Here is a 26,555-nt window from a genome sequence, read left to right on the forward strand (position 1 = left end):
AACCCGTGTCCTCCTCTTTGTTTTTCATTTTTCTCATTTTTTTCTGTACTTTTCCACAAGCGTCCTCAAGGCAAATAATGCATCTGTGGTACTCTTTCTAGGCATGAAACCATACTGTTCCTCGCAAATACTTACTTCTGATCTGAGTCTAGGCTCCACTACTCTTCCCCATCGATTCATTGTGTGGCTCATCATCTTTATTCCTCTGTAGTTTCCACAGTTCTGAACATCGCCTTTGTTCTTAAAAATGGGGAGTAGCACACTTTTCCTCCATTCTTCTGGCATCTTCTCTCCTGATAGTATTCTATTGAATAAGTTAGTCAAAAACTCCACAGCCACCTCTCCAAATTGCTTCCATACCTCCATGGGTATGTCATGAGGACCAAACTGTCTTTCCATTTTTCATCCTGTTCAGTGCCTTTCTAACTTCCCCCTTAGTAATCATTGCCATTTCTTGGTAATTCACGCTTGCCTCTTCTACTCTTCCTTCTCTCCCATTTTTTTCATTCATTAACTTTTCAAAGTACTCTTTCCATCTACTTAGCACACAACTGCCATCAGTCAACATATTTCCATCACTATCCTTAATCACCTTTACTTGCTGCACATCCTTCCCATCTCTATTCCACTGTCTGGCCAGCCTGTAGAGATCCTTTTCTCCTTCTTTTGTAGCCAATCTGGTGTACATGTCATCATATGCCTCTTTAGTCTTCACCACCTCTACCTTTGGCCTACGACACATCTCATTGACTCTTCAGTCTTCTCCGTGTCCCACTTCTTCTTTGCTAATCTCTTTCCTTGAATGACGTCCTGTATTTTCTACCCTTTCCTACCAGAAGACACCCCAAGTACTCTCCTGCCTGCCTCTCTGAAAACCTTGGCAGTAGTATTCTAGTCTTCTGGGAGGTCTTCCTGTCCATCTAGAGTCCGTCTCACCTCTTTCTGAAAAGCCACACAACATTCTTCCTTTCTCAACTTCCACCACCTGATTCTCTGTTCTACCTTTTGTTCTTAATCTTCCTACCCACTACCAGAGTCATTTTACACACCACAATCCTATGCTGTTGTGCTGCACTCTCCCCCACCACGACCTTACAGTCAGCAACCTCCTTCAAATTACATCATCTGCACAAAATCTAATCCACCTGCGTGCTTCTACTTCCGGTCTTTAGGTCACTCTATGTTCCTGTCTCTTCTGGAAATAAGTGTTCGCCACGGCCAGTTCCATCCTTTTTTGCAAAGTCCACCATCATCTGACCATCAAAGTTCCTTTGCTGGATGCCATACTCACCCATCACTTCTTCATCGCCCCTGTTTCCTTCACCAACATATCCATTGAAATCTGCACCAATCACAAGTCTCTCTCTGACTGGGATGCACAGGACTACTTCGTCTAGTTCCTTCCAGAATTTCTCTCTCAACTCGAGGTCACATCCTACCTGTGGGGCATAGCCACTAATCACATTATACACAATACACTCAATTACAAATTTCATCCTCATCACTCGATCTGATACTCTTTTCACCTCCAAGACATTCTTAGCCAGCTCTTCCTTTAAAATAACCCCTACTCCATTTATCTTCCCATCTATTCCATGGTAAAATAATTTAAACCCAGCTCCTAAACTTCTAGCCTTACTCCCTTTCCACTTGGTCTCTTGGATGCAGAATATATCAACCTTTCTCCTCGTCATCATGTCAACTAACTTTTCCTGTCATAGTCCCAACATTCAAAGTCCCTACACATAGCTGTATGGTCTGTGCGTTTCTCTTCTTCTGGTGACTAAATCGCTTGCCTCCTCGTTTTTTGCCTTTGACCTACATTATCTGAAGTTCTACCTACACCTTGATTAACAGTGCTGGCGGATGGGTATGCTTAGGCTGTGCCACGACCTATCCGTTATGGAGTTTGTTTGATGAACGCTTATATATGTTTGGCACAGTTTTACGCCGGATGCCCTTCCTGACGCAACCCTCCGCATTCATCTGGGCTTGGGACCAGCCCACAGGTCGCACAATATTGTGTTCTCCAAAGGGCTGCAGAAAGTCAAACAAGCAATCAATCAAACAAACAAAGTCACCACATCGATGAAAAAATTCACATACAAACTTAATCTATGTTAAAGTACAAATAGAAGCAGTCAAATAAACAAAGTCAGCACATGAGTAACACAATTCACAAACTACCTAGTCTATGTTAAAGTTAAAGTTAGAAGGGGATGTGGATAAAGTTCAAGTATTGAAAAATGTAAAGGATATGTAGCTTTAAAGGATATGGGGATGAAAGAGATTCAAATCAATGGCTCTCCTCCAGTAGTTTTAGATTGAGTCGTCCTCACGATCCTCATTGTACAAATTGTGTTGGTTGAACAAGATTATGCAGTTACTCACGTTCGGTGCCTCTTCGTATTGTAACATATCTGTTATTACATATATTACTGGCACTCTGGATTAAGTGAAACATTACATTAATAAATTCCTTGATTGTGTACTGGTTTTGGAGTTAAAGTCATGAACTGGTAAATGGTCTTTATAATTTGCATGTATAAATGCCCTCCCATTGTCCATACAAAGATATGATGTTTCTTCTAAAAGACCTATGTAAGAACTTCTTAAATGAAAGACGTGGACAGTTAAATGAGGCGTTTTGTCCTCAAACTGTCCCATGTTGACGTGTAACTAATTTGTGTGTTTTTATAATACTTTTGAACACTTTGCTTTATAAAATTCAGGAAATGGTCAAACCAGAACGGAGGGGGTAGGACAGGATCCGACAGCGGACCAATTGAAGGGCTTCCTGAGCTGATAACTGTCTGCAGTGGAAAGGAAAGGATTTTTAAAGCAATTGTTGGAGATGAGTTTCCTTCAAGTCATGTTACTCAGGTAAAATCTGTTTACAACAGTACTAATTTATAATGTATCTTTTTTTCCTTAATCAAAAAGACTTGTTTTTATAAGCATGTGGTTGTTGCAGATTGTGCCCCAGGCCTCAGAATAAAAAATGCCCACCCTACCTTTGTGTTTTACTTTGAAAATTGACCAGGTCTTCTCCACCAAAACAGCTGCGTGTCTCAATTGAGACTGCAAAGAACACTTATGTTTCCGGTCCGAGCAGGCTGGCTCATGGAGGCAGAGCACAAAGAAAGAAATTATTGTATAAACTAATTTAGTTAACTACTTTTATAGGAAAGATTTATTTGTTGTCGAAGAAATTTTCGCAAACAAAACATATCAGGAGTTGTACTGAAAATACGGGTTTACCGAAACAGTTCATTCTCACGCACAAAGTCTGCTCTGATACAGATAAGGTTGTCCTGCTTGACACAGGCAGGACTACTTATACAGAGTTAAAGGTATTCTCTCATTGAGGAGCTGTGCAACTGCAGTCTGGTCTGGCTTCCTACTCTGACACCCACTTGTGCATCGCAGTCACAGTGGATGCGCCACCAACGGCGAAGGAGGAAGCAGAAGGGTGGCGAGCATTCATATAATGCAGGTCAAAGCAGGTTTGTATGTCTCCAGTGGTACATCTACTTACGAAATTGATCTGTTCCAGAGGTCGTTTCGTAACTTGAATCTTTTGTAAGTAGAAACTGATTTTACATGGAAATACCCTTATCTGTTCCAAAACAATTTCCTCATTTTCAGGTTTAACCTCGACTCCAATCCTCTCAAAATCCCTTGGAGGAACAGCTTGAGGCCACATGCACGCATATTTTTCAATAATTTCTTGTTTTGTTTTGCCGGACAAAACAATTCTCATCTTCTTACTGGCACTGGCGATCAATTTCTTGGGGCCCATAGTGGAAAAAAGATGAATAAATGCGCAAAGTTGTACAGTGCGAGTGTGCGCAAGCGTATGACAGTGGATTCGGTGGCGAACATACAGTATGTCCTCATGGGTAAATATTGACGTCCCTCCTAGCCAATGTGATGCCAGGAAGATGCTCCTGTGATAGCCAATGGGAGAGCAGCTCTCTTACTCAGCTGTAGTGAGGTGTGCCGTAGGTGTGACAAAAATTTTAGGTGGAGGTGGGACTGCATCAGGGATTAGATTTGCGCCCCTTCCTGTTTATGGTGGTGATGGAATAGTTCGCAGATAACATTGTAATATGGAGTGAAAGTAAGGAGCAGGTAAAAGAACAGTTTGAAAGGTCAAAGCATGCACTGGAAAGGAGAGGAATAAAGATTAGCCAAAAAAAAGGTAGAAGGTGTATGAATAAGGTGGATGGAAAGGGAAAGGGCAGAAGAGAGCGCAAGGATGGACGACTTCAAGTGCTTGGGGTCAACAATCCAGACCATTGGTGAGTGTGGCAAGGAAGTAAAGAAACCGGTCCAAGCAGTTTGGAACCACTGGCGGAAGGTGTGATGTGTGTTATGTGACAGAAGTGTCTCTGCTAGGATGAGGGGCAAAGTTTATAAAACATTGGTGAGGCAAGCTATGACGTACGGATTCGAGACAGTAGCACTGAAGAGACAGGAAGCAGAGCTGTAGGTGGCGGAATTGAAGATGGGGTCTCTCTAGGAGTGAGCAAGTAGGATAGGATTAGAAATGAGTTCATTAGAGGGACAGCCAATGTTAGATGTTTTGGTGACAGTTAAAAGGAGCAGACTTCAATGGTTTGGACGCATCCAGAGGGTAGAGAGAGAGTATATTGGTTGAAAGCTCGTGAGGATGGAGCTGCCACCCAAAAGAGTGAGAGAAAGACCAAAGAGAAGGTTGATGGATGTTTCAAGGGAAGACATGGTGTTAGAAAGGAGCATGGAGGAAATAGATGATGCACTGTGGTGACCCCAAAGGGGACAAGTCAAAAGGAATAGAAGCTTAAAGACACAGACCACCAAGTGGTGATCGGTCTCTGTCCAAAACATGCAGCTATAAGTTCCCAAAACATGCAGCTATAAGTTCAATGAGATGACCAGTAAATCGATCACTGCGGCCCCAAGTGTCCTGGTGTCAAGTACACATGTGGACACCTTTATGTTTGAACATGGTGTTCGTTTATCCGTTTTGTGCACACCAGTCCAATAACAGAACATCACTTGGGTTCTGATCGGGGGTAGGGGAGTGTGTTCCTCTGAATTACCCCCTTCTAGGCTGACTGTCATTGCCCACAATAGTATTGATGTCCCCGGGCAGAACGATGGAGTCCCCAGCAGGAGTCCTCTCCATCTTCCTTTCCATGGACTCCAAAAACGGTGGGTACTCTGAAATATTTGGTGCATAGGCACAAACAACAGTCAGGACCTGTCCCCTCACACAAAGGTTGAAGGAGGCTCCCCTCTTAACCACCTGGGTGAACCCCAACATACAGCCACCAAGCCAGGGAACAATTGTGCCACACCTGTTGTACACCTTACCGTGGACAACTCTAGAGTTGGAGAGAGTCCAACTCCTCTCAAAAGGATTGGTACCAGATTCCAAGCTATGCGGGTGGGTGGGGTGTGGGGGTGGGAAGCTCGACTACATGTAGTTTGAACGTCTGTATCTCACACACCAGCTCGTGCTCCTTCCCTGCCAAAGAGGTAATATTTCACATTCTAGTTTCTGTTGCTGGGGATCAGATCGCCAATATTGCAGTTTTAATTGATAGTATACAAGGCATGTGATTCCGCACTTGCACACATGGATACAATTGCAAAGAAAAACCATGCACAGTCTTGCTTTTGTGATCCCAGATCCCTCCAGGATCCCCAATTACAGCTCCACTGACTGGATTTACTGCACCAATCTTAGTGTTATTGCAGGAGTAAAGAGGGTGACCTAATCCCAAGAATCATGGTTGCCTCTATTCCTCATCATTCCTCATTATTGTAGCGCCTTTAGGTGAAGCGCCACAGTGGTGATAGCATTGCCTCTTGCCCTCCATTCAGCTACAAATTTTAGAAACTCTTCTATGACGTCAGGTCACAATCAAAACAACAAGAGTGCAAACTACATAGAAAGGAGTGTAATGGGCACTTTTAAAAAAAGCGAGCATTTTCGCCCTGTCGTTTCTTTTTTTTTTTAATGTGCCCATTACGCGCATTTCCATGGAGTTTGAGCTTTTATTGTTTTGAACTGCCACGCTGCTTCCGCGTTGCCCACTTTTAGGAGTGATGACACTTTTCTTTTAAAAGCAGCTGCATGACTAGCCCTTGTAGTTGACATTTTTGGTTTTAAGTTAAATATAATGCACGGGCAGGCTTTTCTGATGTTTGGTACAGTAGCAAAAAATATGCTACGCTAATGATCGTAAATTGCAAAACTCCCATGAGCAGGTCAAGGAGCTCAGGTTGATGGCGCACATTACTGTAATACATATACAGTGAAGAAAATATTTCAACACCCTGCTATATTCCAAGTTCTCCCACTTAGAAATCATGGCGTGGTCTGAAATTTTCATCGTAAGTGCATGTCCACTGTGAAAGAGAGAATCTAAAGAAAAATCCAAAAATCATAATGTATGATTTTTTTTTTTAACAATTTATTTGTGTGATACAGCTGCAAATAAGTATTTGAACACCTGAGAGAACCAATGTTAATATTTGGTACAGTAGGCTTTGCAGTTACAGAGGTCAAACGGTTTCTGTAGTTGTTCACCAGGTTTGCACACACTGCAGGAGGGATTTTGGCCCACTCCTCCACACAGATCTTCTCGAGCTAACAGAGCTTCTGGACTGTCGCTGAGAATCACGGAGTTTCAACTCCCTCCCAAGATTTTCTATTGGGTTTAGGTCTGGAGACCACCTAACCAAGCCAGAACGTTGATATGCTTCTTACGGAGCCATTCCTTGGTTTTCCTGGCTGTGTGCTTCGGGTCATTGTCATGTTGAAAGACCCAGCCACAACCCGTCTTCAGTGCTTTGACTGAGGAAAATGGGCGTTACCCAAAATGTCACAATACATGGCCGTGGTCGTCCTCTCCTTAATACATTGCAGTCGTCCTGTCCCATGTGCAGAAAAACACCCCAAAGCATGATGCTACCACCCCCATGCTTCACAGTAGGGATGGTGTTCTTGGGATGGAAGTCATCATTCATCTTCCCCCAAACACGGTGAGTGGAATTATAACCAAACTGTTCCATTTTGGTCTGATCTGACCACAAAACTTTCTCCCATGACGCCTCTGTATCATGCAAATGGTCATTGGAAAACTTAAGATGGGCCTTGACATGTGCTGGTTTAATCAGGGGAACCTTCCATGCCATGCATGATTTCAAACCATGACGTCTAAGTGTATTACCAACAGTCACCTTGGAAACGGTGATCCCAGCTCTTTTCAGGTCATTGACCAATTCCTGTTGTGTAGTCTTGGGCTGATTCCCCACTTTTCTAAGGATCATTGAGACCCCACGAGGTGATATCTTGCATGGGGCTTGAAATTGACCATCATGTTTAGCTTCTTCCATTTTCTAATGATTGCTCCAACAGTGGGCCTTTTTTCACCAAGCTGCTTGGCAATTTCTCCGTAGCCATTTCCAGCCATGCGGAGTTGTACAATTTTCTCTGTGGTGTCTTTGAACAGCTCTTTGGTCTTGCCCATGTTACAACTTTGAGTCTTACTGATTGTATGGGGTGGACAGGTGTCTTTATGCAGCTAACAACCTCACACAGGTGCATCTGATTCAGGATAATACATGGAGTGAAGATGGACTTTTAAAGGTGGGCTATCAGTTCTTTGAGGGTCAGAATTCCCTCTAATAGGTGTTCAAATACTTATTTGCACCTGTATCACACAAATAAATGGTTAAGAAATCATACATTGTGATTTCTGGATTTTTCTTTTTCGATTATCTCTCTCACAGTGGACATGCACCTACGATGAAAATTTCAGACCCCACCATGATTCCTAAGGGGGGGAGAACTTGCAATATAGCAGGGTGTTCAAATGCTTACTTTGTTCACTGTATTTTCATATATTTTTCAGTGACATGACACAACCTTTTACATAGTATGCAGTGTCCCAATATATTGTGTGCCCCTCATGCGAGTTTGGTTATAACACGCTGCACAGAAAATCTTTGCTGTGTGTCATGTCGCCAAAAGTACAACAATACTGAAAACTCCTGCGTGAGGCTTTTTTTCCCCTACTACCCAGTGCATCATAACCATAATCATGTCTTAGGCATATCCAGTGCCTTGTGAAAGTATTCAGCCCCCTTGATTTTTTTCGACCTTTTGCCACATTTCAGGCTTCAAACATAAAGATGTAAAATTTTCATTTTTTTTTTGTCAAGTATCAACAACAAGTGTGACACAATCATGAAGTGGAACAAAATTTATTAGATATTCTATTCTTTAATAACACACAAAAAAATGAAAAGTGGGGCGTGCAATATGATTCGGCCCCTTTACTTTCAGTGCAGCAAACTCGCTCCAGAACTTCAGTGAGGATCTCTGAATAATCCAATGTTGACTGATGATGATAAACAGAATCCACCTGTGTGTAATCAAGTCTCCGTATAAATGCACCTGCTCTGTGATGGTCCCAGGGTTCTGTTTAAAGTGCAGAGAGCACTATGGAGACCAACGATCACACCAGGCAGGTTCAAGATACAGTTGTGGAGAAGTGTAAAGCCGGATTTGGATACGATTTTGTAAAAAATTTTGGAAAAAAGATTTCCTAAGCTTTAAACATCTCAAGGAGCACTGTGCCAGCAATCATATTGAAATGGAAGGCCTATCAGACCACTGCAAATCTACCAAGACCCGGCCGTCCCTCTAAACTTTCACCTCGAACAAGAAGACTGATCAGAGATGCCACCAAGAGGCCTATGATCACTCAGGATGAACTGCAGAGATCTACAGCTGAGGTGGGAGAGTCTGTCCGTAGGACAACAATTAGTCGTACAGTGCACAAATCTGGCCTTTATGGAAGAGTGGCAAGAAGAAAGCCATTTCTCAAAGACACGCCAAACATGTGAAAGAAGGTGCTCTGGCCAGATGAAACCAGAATTGAACTTTTTGCCCAGAATGCAAAATTATATGTTTGTCGTAATAGCAACACAGCTCATCACCCTGAACACACCAACACCACTGTCAAACGTGATGGTGGCAGCCTCATGGTTTGGGCCTGCTTTTCTTCAGCAGTGACAGGGAAGATGGTTAAAATTGATGTGAAGATCAATGGAGCCAAATATAGGACCATTATGGAAGAAAACCTGTTGGAGTCTGCAAAAGACGTGAGACTGGGACAGAGATTTATCTTCCAACTGGACAATGATCCAAAACATAAAGCCAAAACTACAATGGAATAGTTCACAAATAAACATATCCAATTATTAGAACGGCCAAGTCAAAGTCCAGACCTGAATCCAGTCGAGAATCTGTGGGCAGAGGTGACGACTGCTGTTCACAAACGCTCTCCATCCACCCTCACTGAGCTTGAGCTGTTTTGCAAGGAAGAATGGGCAAAAATTTCAGTCTCTCAATGTGCAAAACTGATAGAGACATACTCCAAGCGTCTTGTAGCTGTAATTGCAGCAAAAGGTGGTGCTACAAAGCATTAATGCAATGGGAGCGAATAATATTGCACATGCCACTTTTCAGTGTTTTTATTTGTTAAAAAAGTGTAAAATAGCCAATAAATTTCGTTACAATTCACGATTGTGTCCCACTTGTTGTTGATTCTTGACAAAAAAAAATAATCTTATATCTTTATATTTGAAGCCTGAAATGTGGCGGAAGGTTGAAGAAATCAACAGGGCCAAATGAAAAGAAAATTTGACAGGGCACTGTACAAGGAAATGTTCACCTCCTGTCTGCAGCACTTTGCTGCTGTACAAGGGCCATCAGAAAAATAGATGGCACTGGAGGTGATTCTAAGTCTTTCTCAAAATACGCCAGTTCTGAGTGATCAGCACAATTTTGAATGCTTACTAGGCAGCCACAGCTAACCAAGTTTGTTGCAGTCGATTGACTTTCCGTATTCACTGGTCGTGTCTTCCCTTTTCACTTGGAAAGCCAAAGAACAAACTCTTGGGCTGCCTGAGCAATTTGTAACACCAAATGTCACACAATAAACCATCTTGATATTGTTAAATCATATGACAACAATTATACAAGTATGGGAACAACAACTTGGATCAATTAGCACACAACAACGAATGAACAGGATGATTGTCTTGTGTGTCACAGCACCGTAGAGAGTCGAAGACAGTATGCTTCGGGATACGAAGCGCAGAAGGTGCATTCTGCATCATATTTTTCAATTTAACTGCTGTATATCTGCTATATAATCACTTTGAAATGGTAGATGTTTCTCAGAATCAGAATCAGGTTTATTGGCCAAGTGTGTAAAAACACGAGGAATTTTTCTCCGGCAGTCAGTGCTGCCCTGGTATGACATTCAGAACAAAGAACAACAAAGCAACCTAAAGAAAGAACAAGAGACCTTTCTATTTATAGGAACTATTTCTCATAATAGTCATGCAAGATGTAAAATCTTCATTTAGGACAGGTAAGAGAATTGTGTCAACGTCCCACATTCTGTTTAGCTCGTACAAAGTGCCTTTACCTGTTCGCAGTTCCTGTTATAAATCAGTGCAATGACAATTGTGCAAAGGGAGCAGTTTAAAGTGACGAATCATGCAATTACTAATACTAATATATATTGGACCAGCAGGATGTGGAAAAAAATCCTAGGTTCGCTGATGAAGGATTTAATGACTTTCTAAAGGGTTTCTACAGTAATGAACACAAATTTGAAAATCTTTGTCATCTAACCATTGAGAATATTTTCAACATACTCGTACAATTGCAAAGAATTGGGGGATTTGATCTGTGCTCTACAATATGATATAAAGTTGGCTATTTGGTTTTCTCATTCTTTGCCCACTATCGGGGGACGGTTGAAAATGATAAAAGGATCTTTTGTCTTTAAAAGATTTCTTACTCTCTAAATACCGCACTTGCCCCTGGTTCAGACACAGTAACACTATTATTGTGACCTTTTTATATTACTCTTTGGTCAGATGTGGGATTTCCTCAGTCATCTTCCTGTACTCGAGGTTGCATTGAGTGTCAAGGGATGGTGGGAGGCGAGCCAACAACAAACAGAATGCCATTTGCCTGCTACTGGAGCACACCTGAGAGGGGCCAGGAGCTGGCTGGATGTCCATGCTGACCAGGAGTATGTTTTGCAGGTGACACTGAGGCGCATCAACCAAGCACAGATGAGGGTTAGTATGTCAAAATACCCTATCAACTTGAAGTGCCCCTTCCTTGGTCTGTCAGATGCATTTATACACATGCGGATGGTGGACCAAGACAAAATGCTCTGTCTTGATTGGTCGACAAATAGTTGTCCACCATCTTCAATGTGTCAGTAGTCTTAATTCATTGATAGACAAAAAGCACATTAAAAATACTGGGGATTTTGACTGGAAGATTTGAAGCTGTTCCTTGTTTTAAGGTAATGTTAGCGCACTGCAGTGTAACTTGTTTTGTTAATTTTCTTAATTAGCAAATGACCTGCGTTGTTGCTGGTCTGGTATGCTGTCACAATAATTTAGCTTGTGCAGCACTCATCATTCTGCTTGGACCTCCTGTCGTGGAAACATGCATTGGTTTGTTCACTCAAGACGTCATTGCCAAAATCCATAGATTGTAATGCATATGTACAAGTTGGAGTAAGAAAGTTACATACGCTCCTCATGAAGATTCATCCATTTATCTACTACAGTTTTTCCAGGTTTAGGAATCAGTCTCCAGCCACCTCATCTGCCTCCTCTTAGTCTCCTATGATTGTAAAGGGTTCCTTCGCTACTTTGTGCTTCACTACTTTAGCCCCCCCCCCACCCCCACCCCCAAGACTAAAATTTGAAATTGAGGGTGTTATGTATAATGTGGTTAGCAGCTATGCCCCACAGGTAGGATGTGACCTAGAGTTGAAAGAGAAATTCTGGAAGGAACTAGATGAAGTAGTTCTGAGCATCCCAGACAGCGAGAGAGTTGTGATTGGTGCAGATTGTACCGGACATATTGGTAAAGGACACAGGGGCGATGAAGAAGTGATGGGTAAGCACGGCATCCAGGAAAGGAACTTTGAGGGACAGATGGTGGTGGACTTTGCAAAAAGGATGGAGATGGCTGTAGTGAACACTTATTTCCAGAAGAGGGAGGAACATATAGTGCCCTACAAGAGCGGAGGTATAAGCAAGCAGGTGGTTTATATTTTGTGCAGACGATGTAATCTGAAAGAGGTTACTGACTGTAAAGTAGTGGTAGGGGAGAGTGTAGCGCGACAGCATATGATGGTAGTGTGTAGGATGACTCGGGTGCTGGGTAGGAAGATTAAGAAGACAAAGGTAGAGCAGAGAACCATGTGGTGGAAGCTGAGAAAGGAAGAATGTTGTGCAGCCTTTCGGAAAGAGGTAAGACAGGCTCTCGATGGACAGCAGAAGCTCGCGGAGACTGGACAACGACAGCCAAGGTAATCAGAGAGACAGGCAGGAGAGTACTTGGTGTGTCTTTTGGTAGGAAAGGGGAGAACGAAACTTGGTGGTGGAACCCTAAAATACAGGGAGTCATACAAGGAAAGAGATTAGCAAAGAAGAAGTGGGACACTGAGAGGACTGAGGAGAGGCGAAAGGAGTACATCGAGATGCAACGTAGGGCAAAGGTAGAGGTGGCAAAGGCTAAACAAGAGGCGTATGAAGACATGTACACCAGGTTGGACACGAAAGAAGGAGAAAAGGATCTCTACAGGTTGGCCAGACAGAGGGATAGAGAAGGGAAGGATGTGCAGCAGGTAAGGGTGATTAAGGATAGAGATGGAAATGTGTTGACTGGTGCCAGTAGTGTGCTAAATAGATGGAAAGAATACTTTGAGAAGTTGATGAATGAAGAAATTGAGAGAGAAGGAAGAGTTGAAGAGGCAAGTGTGAAGGACCAGGAAGTGCCAATGATTACTAAGGGGGAAGTCAGAAAGGCACTACAAAGGATGAAAAATGGAAAGGTAGTTGGTCCTGATGACATACCGGTAGAGGTATGGAAGCAATTTGGAGAGATGGCTGTGGAATTTTTGACCAACTTATTCAACAGAATACTAGCGGGCGAAAAGATGCCTCAAGAATAGAGGAAAAGTGTTCAAGTTCCCATTTTTAAGAACAAAGGGGATGTTCAGAGCTGTGGGAACTATAAAGGAATAAAGTTGATGAGCCACACAATGAAGTTATGGGAAAGAGTAGTGGAGGCTAGACTCAGGACAGAAGTATCTGCGAGCAACAGTATGGTTTCATCCCTAGAAAGAGTACCACAGATGCATTATTTGCCTTGAGGATGCTAGTGGAAAAGTACAGAGAAGGTCAGAAGGAGCTACATTGTGTCTTTGTGGATCTAGAGAAAGCCTATGACCGAGTACCAAGAGAGGAACTGTGGTACTGCATGCATAAGTCTGGTGTGGCAGAGAAGTATGTTAAAATAGTACAGGACATGTATGATGGCAGCAGAACAATGGTGAGGTGTGCCTTAGGTGTGACAGAGGAATTTAAGGTGTAGGTGGGACTGCATTAGGGATCAGCTCTGAGCCCCTTCCTGTTTGCAGTGGTAATGGATAGGCTTACAGATGAGGTTAGACTGGAATCCCCTTGGACCATGATATTCGCAGATGATATTGTGATATGCAGTGAAAGCAGGGAACAGGTGGAGGAACAATTAGAAAGATGGAGACATGCACTGGAAAGGAGAGGAATGAAGATTAGCCGAAGTAAAACAGAATATATATGCGTGAATGAGAAAAGTGGAGGGGGAAAAGTGAGGCTACAGGGAGAAGAGATAGTGAGGGTGGATGACTTCAAATATTTAGGTTCAACAATCCAGAGCAATGGTGAGTGTGGTAAGGAAGTGAAGAAACGGGTCCAAGCAGGTTAGAACACCTGGCGGAAGGTGTCTGGTGTGTTGTGTGACAGAAGAGTCTCTGCTAGGATGAAGGGCAAAGTTTACAAAACAGTGGTGAGGCCGGCTATGATGTACGCATTAGAGACAATGACACTGAAGAAACAACAGGAAGCAGAACTGGAGGTGGCAGAAATGAAGATGTTGAGGTTCTCGCTCGGAGTGAGCAGGTTGGATAGGATTAGAAATGAGCTCATTCGAGGGACAGCCAAAGTTGGATGTTTTGCTGACAAGGTTCGAGAGAGCAGACTTCGATGGTTTGGACATGTTCAGAGGCGACAGAGTGAGTATATTGGTGGAAGGGTGGTGAGGATGGAGCTGCCAGGCAAAAGGGCGAGAGGAAGACCAAAGAGAAGGTTTATGGATGTGATGAGGGAAGACATGAGGGCAGTTGGGGTTAGAGGAAGAAGCAGGAGATAGGCTAAGATGGCAAAAGATGACACGGTGTGGCGACCCCTAACGGGACAAGCTGAAAGGAAAAGAAGAAGACTTTTGCCCCCCCTTCAGGGGGGTGGTGGTGGGGGCAGCCAAATCACCATACAGTATTGCAGAAAGACGCATTGATACAAGGCACGTAATTGGTCCCCGACGCGACATCGACCAACGATGTGTGGATTTATCTCATGAGCTGATTGGTTGCACATCATCAAAGCCCCACCCGGCAAATTCCATTCCACCGTTTCCCTTGTCCTTCCTTTCCGCCATTTTCTATGCTGTTGACTGTCTGCATGATAACCTCTCATGTTCACAATGCTGCCAAAGTGCTGTGTTGATGCGAAAGCTTCCTTTGGAATGCCCAAGAAAAAGAGGAAGAGGAAGATGATGACGATCAGTGTAAAAGTAAAACTTTTGGATATGATCAAAGACTGGAGAAGTTATGCTTTTGTGGCACACCATTATGGCATGAATGAATCCATGGTGTGCTACATAAAATTCATAAAACCGCTTTTAATAAGGAAGTGAAACGTGTAGTGACTCTGCGAAATAATAGTATTGTTTGAATGGAAGCTGCTTTAGCTTTGCGGAGAGCGGATTTTAGAAAAACATCCCCGTGATGATAAAGAGGAAGATGAAGATGACAACCATCATCAAAACAGTAAAACTTTAGGACATGATAAAAGATGGCAAGTAAGTGTGGCTTGCGATTTATTAGAGACGTGCATGATAATAAGACATGTACATTGATGGTCACATTTGCGACATTGCAAGAGTCGACACGTGATGCCCATTTTCACCGCACCATATTGCCGGTCAAACAGAGCTTCTCGACATTGTGGGAGACATTCAACCGGAGGAGAATATTTACAATACCCGAGACCTGTTGTGCTGTTGGTTGTTGTTGGTTGCGATATTCATAGAGATCATTCTATGGAATACCAGCTGACAAGAACAGAAAATATTGATGTATTTCAGCAATTAAACATGATGGTGCCCAACCAAAATACACAGACGGCTGTGTCGCGATCGCTTCATTTCAGGTAGGAATTATTCTCCTCAATCTCAAATTACCAAGACGTATTTATAATTCCAAATTGGCTCATTTGAGAAAAATGTCTGTCGCAGAGGTTTACAGAGGTTAAGTGTGGCCGCAATTGCTTCCGTGTACGTTCCGTGGAAACGATTCCGTCCTTTCCCCCCCAATCATACTTAATGAATGCGAGTTTGTGGAAAGCCAGGGGTCATTTATTTAAATATTGGTATTTATATTGAATACTAGCTGAAAAGATCGATGGATTCCGGCAAAGGTTAACATGTGGCCGAACACGCATCCACTTTCATGAGCCGTCAACCCGTCACTATGTGGGATTTATTCCTGATGAGAACAGATCCAGCAACAAAGTACTTGTATGCGTCCAGACTTTTATACGCTTTCAAACTTTTCCGTGTAAATCTTGACTTGCGCAAAATAACAGTCCAATTTATTATCGGCGAAAACATTGACTTCGCCATTAAACACTGGTCCTCTATGCAGAGTTTATCAAATTTTTCCGCGTACCTTTGTTTTTTTTTCCACATTCTAAATGTCTAACAGTATCGGTCAGACAAGACTGTGGGCATTGTGCAATAAGATATTTTCGTGTCGTCTCCAACTGACTTAGCATTGAACAATGCTTTGTTAGACCGGCAATATGGCGAGGTAAACAAACGTCACATGATTTTATGACTATGCACGACCTCTATAGCGTGAATGAATCCACGGTGCGCTACATAAAATCCGCAAAACCACTTCAATAACTTTTAAGAAGGAAGTGAAACGTGGTGACTGCGAAATAGGAGGATTGTTTGAATGGAAGCTGTGTTAGCTTTCTGGACAGTGGATTGCAGAAAAACGGCCCGGTGACGACGACGAAAAAGATGATGATGATCAGTGAAAATGTAGTTTTGGATATGATCAAAGATGGCAGAACTTTCGCTTTTTGGCACGCCATTATGGGATGAATGAATTCACAGTGCACTTCATAAAATCTGTAAAACCGCTTCAATAACTTTTAATAAGAAAGCGAAACTGGTGGTGACCACAAAAAAAAAGATTTTTCGAATGGAAACTGTGTTCAGTTTGTGGATAGCTGATTGCAGAAAATCAGCCTGGTCACGATGATGGAAGAGGCTGAAGAAGGTGCTGACAAACCTGCAAGGGGGATTCACCCTCTTGAGGACAAGTAAAGGTTGGCTTGAGAAATTTCAAAAAGCATTAAGACCTCAGAAGCGTACCTCTGTGTGTTGAGGCTTCCTCCGGCGACAACAATGGTGCTCGTCGTTATGTAGAGGAAGAATTTGCACAATACATTGATGACAGTATGTTACAACCTATTGAGTTTAGCAATTGTGTTGACAGGGTTATGTCCTTGTATTGGGAATTTTGAAGTAGATAGAAAAACAAAGACAACACCATGTTTTTCTCAAAGATAAATCCTCAGTTATACCATCAGCACTGTTGGACTATTTGGATTAATTGTACATAATGTTATCTCATTTCCTCTGTTTTGCTTATAATGCTTGATGATGGAGATTTTTAAACAATGTGATGCAACAAATCGAGGCATCTTAGTGAGACGGAGGGGACGTCACAGGGGTGCGTCGTCCTGCGCTCTGCAGAAGACATCACACATTTGCTTTGTTTGTCACGTTTGCTTACGGTTGCTTTATCAACTCACACTTGCTTTGTTTGTCACGGTTGCTTTGCTTATCACGTTTATTTGTTACGTTGTGGACCGCCCTAAGAAATAAAGAGGAGGATTCGTGGAGATGTGGTCAGAATGAGCAGTAGATTGTACACATCTTCTGCGTTCTCCTCAAGAGCAAAAGTTCGTCTTCCTTCCTTGGATATCGTAGTTTAAATGGGCTAGGTTGCGTAAAACTGACAAGCACCTCTAGCAGATGTTTCTCTGAAGAATGTTGATTCTGTACTGCAATAAAAAAGTTTTTATTGTTTAAGTAGAAACTTGTACTGTTTCATTGTTGTCTCAAGTTTGCAAAGTATAAATACTGCACCCTCTCACACAAAAAACAACTCCCCATCTCAAAACTATATTCCCAGCGCCTCCAGCAGAAGTCCTTGTGTGATGAATGGTAACTATACAGTAATATAAGTTTTATTATTTATATTTATACTATAAATTTATAATACTGTATATATTATCAGGTTTTATTAATAAAGATTGAACTTAATACCTCTTATTGTCTTAAATATGCGAAGTAAAAAAAATATTTTCAACGTTCTGGTACCCGCATAAACATACATCCTGCGCAACTTCATATTTTTTCACTTTTTGCGGGTGGTTCTGGCCCCAATTAGCTGAGAAAAGATGAAAAAGGCTAACATGGGTCCTTCTACCATGGGATCACCACCTGTGAGAGTGGCCTATGGGGGTCATATTCTCAAATGTTCATTCACGTTTAGGTTATTGGAAAGGCCATTCTAGAAGCTTCTTTATACATAACCAAACAAGTTGAGATGAATATATGAGATCATTGTCTTTTTGGATCAAAGAGTTTTGTCCATATGTCTAGCTGTTAAAATATTAAGTCATAGTGGATCAGTACCATGTATCGACAAACCCCCACCCCAACCAGAGTAGACGGCTACCACCAACAGGCTCAATAGCAGATATTTCGCTTAGGTGTAAGCTTCACCTCAACTAATTACTTCTTATTGTGGGAAATTGGTTTAATCTTTCTTGTCTGACCATAAAATCTTTGTCCTAAAGGCATTCTGTTACTCCATGTGAGCAGCTGTAAATTTTGGTAATTCTTGAAAGATGTCGATTTCAGACCTGGACGTTCTTTCTTGCACAACACCCTCTCAGTCAATAATGATATAAAGCTAGGTTCCCTGTCAACTGTCAACGTTAGTTTCTCAGGAATTCAATTTCATGCCAGATTTGAGCCTTGGTGTTTCCTGGATGGTTCATCAACATCTCAGTGTAAAAGTAGAAAGGTCACCTCAAATTTCTTTAATTTCACCTCAAATCAATTGAAACTGTGTTACTCTTGAGTGTTCCAACAAAGCAATGATCCCAAATGTCAGAAACATTTTGTGTTGTCTATACAAATTGTCCCAAACTCTTCCACTCCTGTTCAGTTTGTTTGTAAAATTATTTGTGGTGGTGTCAATTCCTTCTGTAATGCATTTCGTTTGTCAGTCAGTCTTGTTCCTGCCACCATGACTGATATACCATCTGAGTACAGATAATCATGATTTTGGCTGGTGTGGGCTGTGATAAGTTTATCTTATACTACATAGTCACATGCAGTGAGTCACTTCCTATGTTATTTTGTGGTTATTCAATCATGTCTCGAGCTGTTTGCAGCAAGAGATCTGTTCTTGTGTGAGATTTTTGTGGAATATCTAAGGTAAAATAGAGTGCTGTCTTTCTATTTTGTAAGACATTCAACTGTCCTCCCAGTAATTCCCTTTTTCTTTTTACTTCTATATATCCTGTCGGAGAGGGAACTAAGCCCAGTCCTAGTTTCAGAAAGAGATCTCTTCTGAACAAACGTATGGGGCACATTGGTAGCATTGGTTGTGATATTTTTGACGGGAAGATGGCTGCTCTCGTCATGCAGTGGTGGGTGTTTTGTTTTGAGGCCAATCACGTCAAATGTGACCTTTTTCACCAACAATTTATTTTTTATAAAATTCGCATCCCCTCCCCATTACTCTTCCCCAGCTTCTTCCTCGTCTGCGGCCATGATTATTAAATTTTTCACATAAAGCTCCATAAATGTCTCCTTCTTCTGTCTACTTTCTTTTTCTCATTTTGTCACTCTCTTTCTGCGTTTAGTGCTTGGTTAATGTATTGTTACAGGCTGTCAGTTGGTTTGTCAACCCAATATTTTTCAATCCATTTTTTGTAGGATTATTTTAAATTATTATTTTTTTTATTATTTGCTTCAAATTTGATACACACTCCCTAGAGTGTGATCTTCAGGAATGCCCCTGCTTGCTTTAAAACATGCAGAGATTCTGATACTATGTTCTTCAAATGATTCATTGTTGTTTTGTTTTGCTCTTCCAATGGCAGTACAATTTGATCTTTGTCTAAATCTAGGTGAAGTGCACTCTATTAACCCTTGAACTTGATGATTAAGTTCCCTGCTTGTGTGAGAAACTACTTTTTTATCTTTTGGATTCCAATCTCCGCTGATGCTATGCCAATCTCTTCATTGCTGTCATCCAAATTTGTTATACTTCCACACCATTTAAGTAGTAAGACTTTCTGAAGTCTTCCATTCCCTGGATGACTTCTGTTACATCAACTATATGATATGTCATACCTTTTATGGCCTTTTTCACATCATCTTGAGTCCATTTTTTTTTTTAAATCATTTTTGTGTTTTTCTTATTTTATCCTGCAGGTTAACTATATATTTTGTGTGTGTGTTGAGCTGGCCAGCAAAGCTATATTGTGTTATCCACAAATTTAGGTTTTATTTTGGAAGGACATTGGCTTTCTACAAACTTCCAGTCCTTACACATGAATTTTTTTCAGATCTTCTATAGCAACTTTTTTTAACCGTTTGTTTTACCTCTGTTGGAGTCAGTGGTTCACCTAGGGTGACTATACTGACTTCCCCCTGAACCAGGTGACAATTACTTTCTTACTTGTATTCTCAAGGTTTGGTTCTGCCGCAGTTGCCCAGACATTCACTCATTCCTCATGAGTGTGTGAGTTTCATACTCACTAGAGATGTCTTTACTTTCTTTGGCTTCTCGTCAATCCTCAGTCTCCACACGCAAAGCCAAGGTCCAGTCTCGGAAAGGGTCTCAAGTGCTGTGGCCACGGTCTTTGCCTGGATGTCGACTCAACCTCTGGAAACCTCGGGTAACTTGAGATCCGGCTCAAATGACCAAGTAAATGTCAGGTTTACCAATTAAACATCCATTAAACTGGACAAAAGAGGAAGCAAAGTCACCAGTTCAGGTTTGACAGCTCACAAGGAGAGATGAGACAATTCACCACTTCACTCTCTGATTATCTTCTCCTCAGCACCTCTATTTATTTGGTTTCAAAACGGCTCTTACTTACATGAATGTTACAAAAAGATAGGGGAACAAAACATAGTTTTAAACAAAGTGGACTTGTTTGTTCATGTGTGTGTGTGTGGTGTGTGTGTGTGTGTGTGTGTGTGCGTGCGTGCGTGTGTGTGTGTGTGCGCGTGCGTGCGTGTGTGTGTGTGTGTGTGTGTGCAAGTGTGTGGAAGATTGCTGAGTACATGTGTGGTCATTTCTTTAACAGACAACAGGTGCTCCTTGTTGTAATGGTTCTGATAATTAGATGTTCTCGTGCTATCTCCTGTTAAGCGGCTGCAACGTTATCTAGACCAGAGCAAAGCATTTCTTTATTAGAAGCAGATGTATGATCATTTTACAGTCACTCACATTTGAAAAATGTCAGTGTGATCAGTCATGCCTGCAGATAAAGTTGCAGGTGTGATTACGGTTGGAATCTCAAGACCTTAAAATAACTTACTGATATGTTATACCAGAGTACGTAGTTGTTACCTAATACCATAATCATAATTTCTTCACACAGCACTGATTGAGACAGACATTATTAAAGAGGTCAATAGACATTCAATTTCAAAACTAAATATTCATACAACCAAATCATTTTATTTCATCATATTGTATTGTTATAATCTATCATAATTTACGGAGGTATCTATTGTCAATCCATTGATTAAAGCTAGCAGTACATGATCTATCTCTTCCTAAAACATGGAAAGGGGAAAAGTTTTCAACTTCAAGATAACATGGTACCACGGGAGAAAATGACCATTCACATTTAGATATATGGACAGACTAGTTTGTTAAAATTTAGATCAAGTCAAAGTAAATCACAATCTCATATTTATGATAGTTAGATACTGAAACATTACGCGTTATATCCCTGAATATCTTTAGCAATGCATGCTGAAAGCTGAATGATGTTTCCAAACAGTTTTAAGGTCAATGCTACTGTATGTTGCCTCCTATATTTAAAATACAGAATAGGGTTTTTGTGCACTGTATTCTCTGTGCTTTCATCCTCGATTAGCCTGTGCCAAGGTGCAATTTTAACATTGTACACCATCTCATCCTGTACGTTCTACTTTGGCTTCAGATCAGACCTTTTTTTACTCAAAAAAAGAGAATCTCTTCCAGTTTCCCCACTTTTTCTTCTATTATTCACATACCCCGACATTCATTAAAGCAACACCACTTTTTTTTTTTACTTTTGCCATTATTATCAAGAGAAAACACAAGCAGCATTTCTCTCTGCTCTTCGATGCCCAGACTGTGTGAGTGGATGGTGTTTGTAATTATGTGTATCCCATTAAAAGGCGAAGTGGGGCGGAGTCAGGTAAACTAGCAAGAGAAAAAAAAAGCCAGGCCGTGGTTCACTGTGCTGAATTGGTTTTCATGTGTGCTGAGAATGTCTCTGTATTTCTACTCGTTAACAAATTCTACGCGCGTGATTTTTCATGCTCGACTTCAGATTTGCGAGTGTGATGGTGCGCAGGCACGATTGCGCCCGTCAAATCACAGTAACTGCATTATAGTTACAATTATTCCTACAAACATTTTGTGGACTGATTTGAATAAAATTCAAGCCACAGTACACAGTGAAGACAATGAAGTCTGGTGGTGCAAGCATCATGATATGAGAATATTTCTCCTACTATGGTATTGGGCCTATTTATCGCATACCAGGGATCATGGATCGTTTTGGATATGTCAAAATACTTGGAGTTCATGTTGCCTTATGCTGAATAGGACATGCCCTTAAAATGGGTGTTTCAACGAGGCAATGACCCAGAATACTCTAGCAAACATGCAAAGTCTTGGTTCCAAACTGGCAAAGTTGTCATGCCCAATCACCAGATCTTACTCCAATTGAGAATTTGTGCAGATTCTGTTGTGAAAAATGTGATTTTCACAAAACCTATTTTTACATTAAAAATCATTTGGGGGTAGGGGTCTACTTGGCTTTAATAGCCTTACGCGTTGACCAGGCCTCCTTCCCCACGGCTGCTCAATACAGCCAGACACAGAGTTTTACACCGGCTAAACGTAAAACATGTTTTGACTGCAAATCAGGAAAGCCGAGAAGAACTTAACGAGGGCTAAAATAGTGTGACCTGCCAACGCGAACGTGAATTTTACCGATGAACAACATTGCCTTGCAGCATTCACGCCAACTTCTGTCTTTCCTGTCTCAGTATTTGCTTTGAAACACTTGTTGAAAAGAAGAAATAAATTTAAAAAACACTGCAATTAGTCAAGCTTTGCTACGAGAATAAGACAGACTGTCGCAAGAAGGGATATTGTGTAACGGGAAGACTGTGAGAAAGACAATGTGGAAAAAAATCGTCAAGGAAAACTGCATCAAAAACCCATGGAATTGGAATTGGGTTGAACATAAAGTCAGCAACGAGTACGTGCATGAACACATTCGTAAAATCAAGGACTCAGGCAAGGCTTACTGCGTGCTATGCCACCAAGATATCAAGTACAGATCAGGCGGGAGGACGTGTTTGGTGGACCACGTACAAGCAAAAAAAACATTCTGAACCCGTAAAATTGAAGTTGTCGAATTATAGATTGCCAGGTAGATCTAATCATTTATGAAATAATTTTGTTTAGATTCTGATTAAAGTTTAAGACATTAGATCAGATAGTGTGTGTGTGTGTGGTGTGTGTGTGTGTGTGTGTGTGTTGTGTGTGTGTGTGGTGTGTGTGTGTGTGTGCGTGCGTGCGTGCGTGCGTGCGTGCGTGCGTGCGTGCGTGCGTGCGTGTGTGTGTGTGTGCGTGTGTGTGTGCGTTGGTGTGTATATATACTACCCCCCTTTAACTTTCCTCCGATTTTCTCTTCCTCATTTCACAGCCCTGCTTGTGGGCTAACATCAAAAATGCAGCAGTACAAAAAATATTGAAAATGTAGGTTCATCTGGTTCGTCACAATGAACTGCTATTATTTTGAACAGTACTGTAGATGTTTAGCGTTGCAAACATGCTGGGAACACTTCCAGCCTCCTGGCGACGCTACAATATGCTATCTTAAAACACGCAGCATGTATTCATGTTATTTTAAAACTGATCATCAAACTCTGAACTCATCAAAACTTATTTTGGTTGTACTTTATTGAAGTATTTAACAAATGTACTTATTATTTTATGATCAACCCCCATCCACAAATGAATCAAAGTCCTCATCTGTATCCAAAATGAACAGCTGGGCAAGTTCACCTTCAAACATATCAATGTCCCTGATGCTTCTCCCATTAATCCATTGCTCAAGTTCTTCTTCCAACTCAGGCCACCTTGCCTTGTTTCCACAGAAATTCATCTTCATCATCTTGACTTGGCTAAGGTTGTTTTCCTGCTTTCTCCACTTGCAAATGGAAGAAGCTGTCAAGGGGAGCGCTCATCAAAATCACACAAAATCATTTAGAGATTTCTGAACTCAGTGCTCACGGTGCATTACAAAGCTTCCCCGTCCATTTTGGAGAAAATTTGTAAACTTTTAAGTGTGCCTGATGGTTGTGAAAATACGGTAATCTTTATCAGTAAACTGCACTTTCTCTAATGAATGCATGAGTCCAACTGCTTAAAGCTTCAGTACTTTTGACACAATTTGATGTTTGGCAAAATGACAAAATGCTCAACAGGAGTTTGATCCATGAAGAGATAAATTTTCTGATTTAATCAGAATTGTTTTTGGTAGTCCTCTTCAACATTTTTATGTCGTATTTGACCAACAGGACCTCACCAATACAAGATGCAATATAGGCTGTCTATAGAGGGAAGTGCCCACTGAGCTTTGCATATTACAGATTCCAACCAAGATGGACACCAGAGGAGTCACAGAAAGCCATAGAAGTGGACATCCTTGGAAATGTATAGGTCAATTCATGGATCAAACACCTATTGTGAAAGTTGCAGTTCTCGCTCTTTGTTAGAGAACAACTGAAAGTAGTGGAACATTGAAAAGCTGCATAGCTGTAAATGTTTAGAAAAGGTCCAATCAAATTGACCTGTTAAGGTTAATGTATTTTCGGTTCATCCTAAAATTTCACTCAAGCCAAGTATCCTGATCTTTTTTCAAACTCCTGCATCAGTTGTGCAGCAAATAGCTTTTTCTAATACTAATTGAAGATGTAGTCTAACCATTTAAAATGGAAAAGAAAATGCTTTTCAGGCAGTGAATTGTAATGGTATAGTTCATTACAGTTGTCTTCTGTTTTCTACAGAGGAATCAGGACAGTAAGGCTCAGGCTCCAAGATTCCCTAAAGTGAAAGATGAAGGCTGGTTCCTTGTTGTTGGTGAGGTGGATCACAAGGCGTTACTGGCAGCCAAACGAATTGGATATGTGCGCAACCACACAACGGTGTCTATGGCCTTCTACACACCAGAGAAAACTGGAAAGTAAGCTTCTACCCTGATGAACTCATTGAAGTCCTTCATAAAATTACATCCAGTTGTAAACTAATGCTGATGTAAGTTTGATGAGCTCACATTGTAGGAATTCGTGTACAGTATTCGGTAAAACTTCCAAGTTGTTTTAACTTCACAACAAAACAAAATAGTCATCATAGGGGCGTAAGATAAAGTGAATTGAATTGTTCAGCCATGTTTGAGCACACACACGAGTTTGTGATGACTCGTGTTTGGTGGAAATAAAGATTAACTGTACCAAAATGGGCATTGGCGGTCTCTGCAATTATACTTTTATTTTTAAAGAATTTTGCAACATGGTGTTGTTTCCAGGGTTTAGGAAGTGCATCATCCAACCATGCCATGCTGACGTGTATGGACACTTTTGGTGCCAGGTGCTCAAGCCAAATAAGGGGGCACCCGTAGCCAAAATGTTCATATGATTAAGTAAAAAAGCTGTGTGTATTTAATTCATGTATTTTTTTTCATCTCAACAATCAATAATACACCTTTTACAAAGGAAGTGAACACACTACAGTTTAAAGGCCAGGTTCTTTCTTCATATGTACTAGTAGAACTCAAATGCAATCAGATTTCAAAACCTTGGGTAAAACTGATTGTGAATATGTACATTTTTTTTAATATTGACATAAAGAAAAAGTCGGCAACAACAAAAATTGCACTTTTTTTTTTCCATCCTGGGCAAAAGGACAGGTGCTTGTGCGCTGTGTACTGGCTATGTGTGTACATTCCTGGTATTGTCACAGGTTGCTCTGCTTTTGTCGAGATGGCCCTTTGTTTTTTTTTTGCATTTGAGTGCTTCATTTCTTGTTTGTCCATTCAGTTGTGTAATTCCAGTAAGAGAAGTTTAAGCCACTTTAATGTACTGTACATTAACCTTTTGTATTCATAATGTGCCATCATATTGATGTCATGTGGATGCCTCTTGTCAAAACATTTGCCTTGTGCTTTCAGATGTATCTACACGCTCTACTTGATGAGCGACAGCTACCTGGGCCTGGACCAGCAGTATGACATTCACCTCAATGTGATACCAGCCAGCATCGCTGCCCAGGTCAACACAGAGGTCACAGACTAGATTACAGGATCCTCCAGCTGCTGTTGGCTAGTCAAGAATTACAAGTAGCAGAATAATGTTGTTCCTGATACTGTGCCATCAGTGTGTCAATGACCTTTTACATTACCTTCCATGAATATCGTGTGAGAAAGTGCGACAAGAACTTAAAACCTAAAGGGTAGAAAAGTTTTTGATAAATGCAGCACTTTTAACATGGTTTGTTTTTGTAAACCCTTAAAATCACATTGCGTTACTCGAAATGGGAGTCTTCATGTTTACATATTTCACAAGTATGAAAACTGCTTCCTGAAGTTCAAAAAGTTGCCTGGTTGATGGAAGATTCTAAATTTTTCATTTGTGTTTGTCACCCCATGGTGAAATTATTGATGGGCAAATAAAACGTAAAACAATACATTTTTATTCTTTTTCTTTTCTTGAACTGAATACTGTGTAACTTTAGAAGACAAAAAATGCGCTTGTACATTGACTAGAGATGAAAGTGGACTTTATGGAAAATTCCTGAAAATACAAATGCAAGCACTGAAGGTGTGAAGTCCTGCTAAGGCAGTCCAGGGGCACGCCCACCCCCACCCTGTGGGAAATTGTTGAAAAAATGGATGGTTGTGGTGCATTCTGGCGAAATCTGTGAACAATATTCAGACAAAAATTAAAAGTA

At 41.2% G+C, this 26,555-nt stretch overlaps 1 protein-coding gene across 6 annotated transcripts in view; it reads left to right on the forward strand.

Annotated features, from left to right (window-relative positions):
• ascc3 (activating signal cointegrator 1 complex subunit 3) overlaps nucleotides 1-26,291 on the forward strand; it is a 258,535-nt gene extending 232,244 nt beyond the window's left edge. For 5 of the 6 annotated variants that reach the window (XM_061819557.1, XM_061819561.1, XM_061819563.1 and 2 more), the window contains 4 exons: nucleotides 2,733-2,883; nucleotides 10,957-11,163; nucleotides 24,617-24,792; nucleotides 25,777-26,291. In XM_061819557.1, coding sequence (XP_061675541.1) covers nucleotides 2,733-2,883; nucleotides 10,957-11,163; nucleotides 24,617-24,792; nucleotides 25,777-25,900 — 658 coding nt within the window. In that variant the 3' untranslated portion in view covers nucleotides 25,901-26,291. The remainder of the gene's footprint in view (nucleotides 1-2,732; nucleotides 2,884-10,956; nucleotides 11,164-24,616; nucleotides 24,793-25,776) is intronic. The other variant, XM_061819562.1, reaches the window with a different exon arrangement.
• The last annotated feature ends 264 nt before the right edge of the window (nucleotides 26,292-26,555 follow it).

This window comes from Syngnathoides biaculeatus, chromosome 5, assembly GCF_019802595.1.
Source record: "Syngnathoides biaculeatus isolate LvHL_M chromosome 5, ASM1980259v1, whole genome shotgun sequence".
Classification (NCBI taxonomy): Eukaryota; Metazoa; Chordata; class Actinopteri; order Syngnathiformes; family Syngnathidae; genus Syngnathoides; species Syngnathoides biaculeatus.